The sequence below is a fragment of the Manis javanica genome, chromosome 15 (genome assembly GCF_040802235.1).
Source record: "Manis javanica isolate MJ-LG chromosome 15, MJ_LKY, whole genome shotgun sequence".
NCBI classification, from domain to species: Eukaryota; Metazoa; Chordata; class Mammalia; order Pholidota; family Manidae; genus Manis; species Manis javanica.
In genome coordinates, this window is record NC_133170.1 from 77,334,776 (window position 1) to 77,345,044 (window position 10,269).

The 10,269-nt window shown below is 43.9% G+C and overlaps 1 protein-coding gene across 1 annotated transcript in view; it reads right to left on the bottom strand.

Moving 5' to 3' along the window:
* SART3 (spliceosome associated factor 3, U4/U6 recycling protein) overlaps positions 1–9,233 on the bottom strand; it is a 36,948-nt gene extending 27,715 nt beyond the window's left edge. The window contains exon 1 of the mRNA XM_017652986.3: positions 8,878–9,233. Coding sequence (XP_017508475.1) covers positions 8,878–9,192 — 315 coding nt within the window. The 5' untranslated portion in view covers positions 9,193–9,233. The remainder of the gene's footprint in view (positions 1–8,877) is intronic.
* Positions 9,234–10,269: the final 1,036 nt, after the last annotated feature.

The following is a 10,269-nucleotide window of genomic DNA, read 5'->3' on the forward strand; positions in this document are numbered from 1 at the left end:
TGTAATCCACCAAATCAACAGGCTAAAGAACAAAAACCACAGTATCAGTTGATACAGAAAATGCATTTGATAAAATCCAACAACCAGTCATGATAAAAACTCAGTTAATTAGGAACTTATCAAAATTTTGCTCTATAAGACTGTTAAGAGGATAAAAAGACAAGCTACAGACTGGAAAAACATTTATAAACCACATATCTAACAAAGGACTAATATCTAAAAGATATTAACTCCAAACTCAACAGCAAAAACAATCAGAAAATAAGCAAGACATGAACATGTATACCCAAAGAGGATAAAAAGATGGTAAATAAGTGCACATGAACAGTGTGCAACATCATTAGCTATCGGGAATATACAAATTAAAACTACAGTGAGATGTCACTACACACCTAACAGAATGGCTAAAATAAACAAGTGACACCACCAAATACTGGAGAAGATGCAAATAAACTGGATCACTCATACACTGCTGACAGTAATGAAAAATGGGGTTAGCAACTCCGGAAAACAATCTGGCAGTTTCTAATAAAAGTCAATACATAATTACCTTAACACTCAGCAAGTGCACCCTTGAGCATTTTTCCCAGAAACAAAACCTATGTTCACACAAACACCTGTACATGAATGTTCGTAACAGCTTTATTCCTAACAGACAAAACTAGAGACAACCCAGATGGCCTTCAGTAGGTGAATGGTTAAGCTAACCATGGTAACCGATATCACTCAGCCATAAAAGGGAGCGAACTATTACACACACAACTCAGATGAACATTGAGGGAATTACGCTGAGTGAAAAGAAGTTAATCCCAAAAATCTGACTCCACTTATGTAACAATCTTGAAATGACAAAATTACAGGAGGGATCCCTGTGACTGTCAGCTCCCCCCTGCTTCTGACCCGCAGATTTGGAGGGAACCCAATGGAATGCTGAAGATCTGTAAGGCCAGCCAGGGGACTCAAGGTGTCACAGCACAAGAGTAATGCTGTTAGGCAGGAAAATAGACATGAGTGGGGTGGAAAGAGAAAAAGGCCAGGAAGTCCACTAAAAAAGACCCAAAATTAATCAATTAAAGCTCAAAAAGCCAAGAGCAACTTGGCCTGGAATGTTTGAATATTTTCCAGATAAAGGAAGGTACCTCAGCATAGCTCACGTCTTTATTGTGTTAACCATGCAGGCCCAGCTTACTTTCTTTACCTTTACCTATATGCTGTTTTTTTCTCCTTCCAGCCCTAATTAAGTAGTTTGTAACCTAGGCAACTAATTTAGCATGCAGGCCCAGCCATAAACAACATAGTAAAAGGTAGAAAAGATTCCATCTTATAGATTGTATTTCAATACCCAGGAAGTTAAAAATTTAAGATTCTTTACGTAGTCTTTAGCAAACAGACAATAGCTCAACCCACCTTGGGGGCTGGGCAGGCAGCCTGTTTCATCTGCTCCCAGACCAAGACATGGGTATCCCAGGGAGAAATCAGAGCAGGAAGTTCCTTGTGTTAATTCTAAGAATTCAAAGACCACTTAACAAGACTGCACCCCCAGCCCTTGGTCACATTCCTAAAGAATCCTTAAAAGGGGGTACCCCCAACCTTTCGGGGCATTACTCTCTCTGAGGTCGCCCGCACTTTCCAAGTGTGTAACCTTTTAACTTTAAACTCTTTTTTCAACCTTTCAGGGGCGCTCCTCTCTCTGAGGTGGCCCACACTTTCTAAGTATGTAACCTTTTAATCTTAAAACTTTCTCTCTCCAATCTTTCGGGCGCCTCTCCTTGCTGAGGCTGCCTGCTGCACTTCTCTAAGTAACTTTAAATAAAGCTTTTACTCTGCTTCACTACTGTGTCTCTGCCCTTCAATTCTTTGTCGTGGCGGGGACAAGGACCGAGGAAAATACACACCGTTCCCTCAACTATGCCGAAAAGGCACTCCTCATATTTATTAAACAAATGACCTTAAACATGTACAGAATTCTGAGTAGGGGGTTCAACACATGATCAACACAATCATTATCTGACCTTGAGTCTAGCCCTAGGGCGTGAAGCTCCTCAAGGATACCAAAAGCATGTGAGGGCGGTCCCGAGCTGTAGGAACTGTTTTAGCTCTAATCATTCTGTTGTAGGAAAAATAATCAAGTCATATGTATTTGTACATTTGATTTCTATATTGCTTGATTTATGTATTAATCCATTAATCCCATAGGTGACAAAGGATATCTTTGTGTTGACTGTGTCAACATCAGTATCTGGGTTGTGATATTATACTCTAGTTTACGAAAGGTCACCACTGAGGGACACTGGGGAAAGGATACACAAGGATCTATTATTTCTTACAACTGCAGGGAAACTTACAATTACCCCAAAATAAAAAGCTTCATTTTTTTAAAAAGCCTTTATACAAACTAGGGTGTGGGGTTACATTAAGTCTATTCAGAGACTAACTAGACTAGTATCCACTCTTCCAACGTCTGCCACATTTCAGCAATAAACATTCCCTCTCCAGAGACAGCAGAATACCTACACCTCATTCAACTAACACTCTGCCATCTGACAATGTACTCAATCTAGACATTAGCAACTGCACTAAAATACAGGAACAAGTCTTACAGGAGCAAGTCTCAGGAATAATGAATCAGATCATGGCATTGACACAGGATAGACAAACTGAACAAAAGAACAAAAGAGAGTTCCCAAAACAGACCCATGCAAAGAGAAAATACATGATAGATGTGGCTCTGGTTCTATCCACTGAAGTGAATTCAAGACCCATGACCATAACCCCAGTTTGAAAAATGGTGATTTTGAAAAACTCTTATACATAATTCAACAGTAACAATGTTCCTTGTAATTTGTTGGCAATGGGGGAAAAAACTGTAAACAGTCTGTTAGGGAGAGTTCGGTTCCGTGATGCAGGAAGTCAGAGTACAAGGTGAGGAAGGAATTCATTAAAGAGTGTCAGGGAATGACAGAACAGAGTAATAAAGGAAGGTCACAGAACAGCTACTCAGCATGGGGCACGACCCCTGCCAACTCCGTAAGCCAGGGTTACCTGGCGTCCAGCGTCTGCTTGGATCAGCAAGGCGTGGGAACTGAGTCCCCACCACCCCAGGCTTTGCGGGAGCCGCAGAGCACTGGATGGAGTGATTATATTCTGCAAACTTCCTACAGGTAAAAAAGGGAGACTTTCAGGCAGGTTACTAAAGAGCATGACTGTAAGCGGCAGTTCCTGGTCACCCAGGCAACAGTAATTTGCAAGCCCAGGTCTGAGCTCTCAGCAGCCCCTCCTTACTTGTCTGAAATAGGATAGAGTGAAAGTTAAAGCCAGAATTCGAAAGGATTAGAATGACAAAGCAAAGTAATAAAACACTTACTACTGGAAAGGCGCAGAGACAATGCGTTTAAGTGAGAAGTCTATGTAAGGCAAAAGGCGCACACTCGGAGAAAGGGGAGCGTGGGCTGCCCTAGAGAAGAGGCACCCCTGAAAGGTTGGGAAAAGGTTAAAAGGATACGCACCTATAAAGAGCGGGTTACCCCAGAGAGGAACGCCCCCGTGAAAGCTTGAAAAGAGAGAGTTTAAAGTTAAAAGGTTACGCACTTAGAAAATGCGGGGGACCTAAGAGAGAGGAGGGTCCCCTGAAAGGTTGAAAATAGTGTTAAAAGGTTACGCACCTATGAAGTGCCGGCGACCGCAGAGAGAGGAACGTGCGGAAAGGCCGGAGATTCTCCCTTTTAAGGATTCTTTAGGAACGTGACTAAGGGCTGGGGGTGCAGGCTTTTTAAGTGGCCTTTGAATACTCAGAATTAACTTAAACACAAGGAACTTCCTGCTCTGATTTCTCCCAGATAGGGGCGTCTTGGTCTGGGAGCATATCAAACAGCTTGCCTGCTCAGCACCCATGCCTTTCACTGTTGTTTACGGCTGGGCCTGCATGCTAAATTAGTTGCCTAGGTTACAAACTACTTAATTAGGGCCAGAAGGAGAAAAAAACAGCATATACGTAAAGGTAAAAAAGTAAGCTGGGCCTGCATGATTAACACAATAAAGACATGGGCTATTCTGAGGTACCTTTATCTGGGGAACATTCAAACATTCCAGGCCAAGTTGCTCCTGGCTTTTTGAGCTTTAATTAATTAATTTTAGGCCTTTTTCTCTTTTCCACCCTGTTCATATCTATTTTCCTGCCTAACAAGTCCAAATGCCAGAGAACTGATAAACTGTGCCAAACTCACACAATAGTCAAAATGAATGAACTGCAACTACAAGTCACATGAATGAATCTTAGAAACACACTGCTGAGTGGAGGGCAGTCCCAGAAGACTACAGACAACACGATACTTTATAAAAAGTCAAAACTGAACAAAAGTGGACAACATATTGCCTAGGGATGCATACTTAGGTGACAAAACTATGCACGTTTTAAAAGAGAAGGAAGCACACAAGATTCAAGGAAGTAGTTATCTGGGTCTTAGGAGGGGTGATGGGGAAGGTCAGGGCAGTGGAACAGGGGAGAAGCCCAACAAGTGCGTGCAACAACACGGATGAAGTTCCAACTCTGAGTGGCAGATAAGGAGTGTTCATTTGATTACCATACTTCATAATCCACAGATGTGAATTATGTTTAATGTAAAAGATAATAAAGAAGAATCAGTAACAGATAAGAGCACAGCTGTGGGTAAAACTGTTTTATTTCCAGAATATCTTGCCTGGCTTTAGTACATCTGCGTATCAGCAGGCGTTCAGAAGTGGAAAGAAGTATGGCTTTAGTGCATTTGCATATCCTCAGGGTGGAGAGAAGTTCTTCTCCACATCAATGGCTAATTACCTGGGCAACTGAAGGCTTATTGGTACCTGAGAGGTGAGGGGGAGGGCCGGTTTTGGTTTCTGCGGGAGTAGAAAAAAGAGGCGGCCGATGGCCCCGGACTGCAGTTTGTAAGCAGTAAACAGATTTTAAACTTTATTTCTCCCTTTGACTGATTTTGGTTTTAGAGGTATTTTCCCCAGGGATTTCTTTTCCCCGGACTTACAAGGGCCTTTAACTGTTTTTAAGTCTTAAGTCTTTCAGCAATATTCTGCTCAGGACTTACAAAACCACCAGGTGAACCTATCGCATGATTACTTGAAGAGCTGAAAAGGAACGGACTAGCTTAGGACACAAATGTTCTGATCTCCACCAGCTCTGTTTCCTCATTTGTTTCTTCATTTGTACCAGGGAGGAGCCGGAGTAAACCTCTCTCTGGTTCTCAAATGCACTGTCATGACACAGATGCTTCAAAATTGTCAAGTAGTGTCATACAAGTAACAACAGTTAAAGAACTGAAGTTTGTGAAAGATGTCCTTACCTCATTAAAGAACATTCAAGGTTCTCCCTGTCACCCTGAGACAGGGACCATGGGGTATAGTCAGAGTAGGGTGAGGGCCTCCGGAAAAAGCAAGGCAGGATATTTGCAGTCAGAGCAATGTAACTACATGCAAGGAATCCCCCTACCAAAACTCCGTGTTAAACATTAAGCTCTAGAGTCATTCTTCAGTGAGATCAGTTAATATCCCTAGATAAAGAAGAGTAGCACATGTTTTATTATTATGCTAATCATTTGTGATCATGTGTAAGATTCACTTTAGCAGGCTAAAAGGCCCAGGCCTTTGTGCTGTCTTTCCTACTCAGACCTGATGAGGTGATTTGCAAACTAGGTAACTAATTTAGCATGCAGGCCCAGCCATAAACGACATAGTAAAAGGCAGGAAGGATTCCACCTTAAAGATAAGATTGCATTTTAACTCCCAAGAAGTTATGAAGTAAGATTCTTAACTTATTCTTCAGCAAACAGACAGTACTTGGGGGCTGGGCAGGCGGCCTTGTTTGACATGCTCCCAGACCAAGAAGCTGGTATCTCGGGGAGAAATCAGAGCAGGAAGTTTAAGTTTATTCCAAATATTCAGGGACCACTTAACAAGTCCACATCCCTAAGCCTTTTTTCACATTCCAAAAAATCCTCAACTGCCTATAAAACCCCTAAACACACCACCACAGGCTCTCTTGTCCCCTCCTGGCGAGAGCCAGGAGCTCTATCCTCTCACTATATCTCTGAATAAAAGCCTCTCCCTGGCTCTCCAACCTTGACTGTTTGCTAAGTTCATTCTTCGATTCCTCAAACAAGAACCCCGGCATCAACCCCACCACTCTTGACACCTGGGTCTAAACATGTTTTCTGAGCATGAAGAAGAGGGGGGGGCCTTGCTAGGTTAATGTAATGTGGATACAAGTGCCCCTCCTGGGGAATACCATGTGAGGTCAGAAGAAAAGGGTATAAACATCACTGAAGAGGAGGAACAGCCTCTTAAATTGCTTTTTGGTCTAAATTTCTGATTCTTAGGCCCAAATTTTGTTACATATGGAGAAGTACTCTGAATGCATATTAAATGCACACTGAGGTGCATCTGAGACATTTCCAGAGTTCAACCTGCACTGACAAATGAATACCTACACACGTCTATTCAGGTCAGAACACCATTAACAACAAAGGATGCTTTATAAAGAAAGGCAGTTTGGCCAATGCACAAAGTGATGAGCTAGCTGATTTCCTAAGTGCACGACCTAGACTTGGAATGGGGGTGGGGAGATAAGAGACAGCTAGTGGCAAGGACACACTGCTGTAATCACAGGGAAGGCAGGAAAAGGAGAACTGGAGCAGGCTGTGGCATGGCACCTACTATGCGTCAGACTGTGGCAGAAGCTTGACACCCACCGTGTCACTTAAGCTCCAATAACAGCCCTGTCAGGGAGGACTATTACAACTGTCTTTTTACCAACTGGGACACCGTAGGCTCAGAGAGCTGAAATAACTTGGAAGGCACCATAGTTTAGTTTCAGGACACAAACACAAATAATAGAAAACCTTTGCTTTTGTGAACAGAAACAAATCCCATAGTTAGTTGCAAGCTTTCATAAAATACACTCAGAGATGAGAACTGGAATTCACAAATCCTGCAAGGCCTAGTATTTCACAGGCCTCTGGAAGTTACTCACAGCAGGGGCTAAAAGCTATGGGATCAGGGTGAGGTAGGGGGTGGGGGTTGGAAATACTGGAGAAAGTCAGTCAAGACTCCGGGAACAAAGAGGAAAAGGCCAGAGGCTCTTCCATTAACCATCACTTGCCAGATGCCAGCGTGTGGTCGAGCTCCACCCACCCTCAGTGGCCTGAGGCAGGGCAGACAACTGCAGAACCCCAGTAGCCAGGAGAACTCAGCTCTGTCCACACGAAAGACTTCATCTGTTTCCAAACCTCCCAAATTTCCACTAAAAGAGAGAATCCTATTTCCCCTACCTCACTGGACAGTAAAATCCAACTGAGCTAATGATTCATTAGAAAGGCCAAGTCTAGAAATCAGAAGTACAGACCCGCGGGAAAGGGGCACAGGCAGCCTGACAACCCCCCCAAATTACACTGTATTTGCTGAATAAACATAAGGCTAGATGAGCATCTGTGTATACTTATTTATAAAAACCAGCTGCCTACCCCAACTGGTTCCTTTGACTTTCAAATGTGACGACATGCGAAACAAGCTACACCAATGAATGGTATCGCTATTTCACAACCTAACAAAAATATCACTCCCAGCGAGGACATTGTCATGAATCTCATGCCCAGCAAGGTTAAGTTAGCAAACAAGGCTAACAACTTCACATCACCAAGTGATTGCCTATCCAGTGTTGCATTTGGTCCACAGACGGCCATGAAAAGTTCAAACCTCTGGATGAGTGACATGGAGCAAATCATTTTATCATTTGTTCTGAGCCTGTTGCCTCATCTGCAAAATAAGAATCTGCTCTATCTCCTGTCTGCCCCTCCAATTCCACCCCATGTGCCCCTCCCTATCCTGCACCCGTGTGTGGACCACATCAATGGGTGTCTCTGGCCCACCTGGAGAGAGGAAAAGGAGGAGGTCAGGGCACCCCAATCCCTGATGGGAACTAGGGCTACACCCCCTTGACCAAAGGGACTCCTCTCAGGTGCCCCCTCCACACAACTAATCAGAAAATGGGTCACTCCCTCACCTTTTACGGCCTAAAGGCCTCCTGCTACTAGCCCCGGGGTACCTAACTTTCACTCCTTATTTTCCTGCCCACAACTTTATAAACACAATAGTCTCTATTAAACTTTTCTCAAACAGCCCTAATTTGATTGCTCCACCTATTTCCTGCTGGGACACTGGATCTCAGCAGTTTCAGATTAGAAATCAATTTACTACTAGGTGCCACACACAGGGTTATAATTACTGTTATGACAATTACGTGATGCAGAAACTGTTCCTCTCAATTCACAGATGAGGAAACCGAGGCTCAGAGATGTTAAGAAATTCGCTCAAGCACACACAGGCATGGAACAGCTATAACTGGGCCTTAGCCTCCAGACACTGAAATCTCTGCATTCCCGTTTCTATAACTGTCACGGTCATTATTTTCTCTACCACACCGTATATCCTACAGTGCAAAAAAAAAAAAAAATTCCTACTGATGGACAGAGTTTAACGGTGAGGTGTGGTTAAGAGTGGGAGTTCTGGAGTCGGCTCAAAGTTTAAAAAGCCTGACCCGCGACTTGCATTAAGTGTTGGGCAAGAGAATTCCGTCCACGAGAAGCCTCGGTTTAGTTTATTCCCGTAAGACGGAGAACACACTATTTCCTTCACTGGGCCGTTGTATCTTTTTCTCTCGCTCTAATATAGCAAACTCACAATCCCAATGAGATGACGCTTGCAAAGCACCCGGCAAGCAGAAGGCGCGCAAAAGACTGATGGATTAACGGCGGCTTGGCGGCCTTGGCCTCGGGAGGAGGGTCGGGCCTGGGAACCGGAGGAAAGGGGCCCAATGCCCACCCCGCGGCGCACCTGCTCCTCCAGCCGCTCGATCTCCAGCTGGTTCTTCTCCTCCTCTTCGTCGTACTCCCACTCGTACTCCCCCGGGGAGCTCTCCGCCGAGGAAGCCATGGCGTACTCCTCATCTCCATCGCTCTCACTCACGCCTTCCTCCTGCTGGTCCCAGCCCGGCCCCATGGTCTTGTACGTCGCAGCGGCTACCGTCCGCGTCAGCACCTGCCCCCTCGTCCTGGCCGCCTTAACCTCATCCTCCTCTCCCTCAGCGTTGGGGCCAGTCTTCGGCTCAGCCTCTGGTTCTGAAGGCGACGCTGCGGCCGCTGTCGCCATCTTGCGCTTCCAGTGACTCTCGGGTCTTCACTCGGTCGCCAAAGACCCGCTGAAGGAGAGGCTGCCCGCAGCAGGCGCCTGATCAAAACCCAGCTCGCGTTCCACCTTAGGGGAAATTGTGAGCCTCGGGTGACGGGAAAATCTTCAAAAACACGAAACTAGTATTATTTTTATGTAGTTGTGGAAGTTCTCGCAGAGAAAAAATACCTCACTAATATGACATGTGTTCCGCCACAACTTCGGACAGAAATTGGGTCTTTGGACAGGAAGTGGAGTCCAAAGAGGAAGTCATGGAGCGAGCGTGATTGTTGTGATGGATTCGGAGTCATCTTGAGAAGGTCAAACTGATTCTTGGAATAAACGATTCACTTACTGCCGAGTCTGACTTGGCGTGTGGTTTTGCCTCCCCAGCAACTAAACCTCAAAAGCAGAGAAAACTCCAAGTGCTCTGGGAAGGATCGATTGCACCATTCGTGAAAAAAAAACCCATTTCCCAGATTCCTCCCCTTTATGTAATGTCTTGTACCGAGTAAGCGTTCAATACATGTATGATTTTTCTGCTTTTAAATGAGTTTCTGCAAACCAACGTAATGAATATTACTAGGCATTTATTTTGAAACTTTTTATTGCCAGACATTGCCATGTAAATTGTGACCGTTCACTGTTTTATATAGTAATACAGACATAAATACATTTTTAAAAGTCAGGGCATGGTGCTTACTCCTTCAACTAAGCTTCTCATTTTTGAGGTAGGAAGGTATTGATTGATAACGTGTATTTATTGCTTTCCTCTCTCATTAGCAAGTTTAACGTATACTTAAGTATTAAGTCACTAAGTATTAGGTATTAATACATAACTATTTAATATTGAAAAAAAATCCCAGGAAAACAAACTATGTCTCTTTCCTTTTCATTGGACCCTTAAAGCCTTGAAAAAAAACGAAAGAATTTTCTTTGATTTAGTACAAAAGATAAAATCGAAGCTTAGAGAGATGACGTCATTTGACCAGGATCACAGGGTCAGAAAAGAACAAAACCAGGATTCTAACTCAGATTATCCAAGTTTACATGCCAATT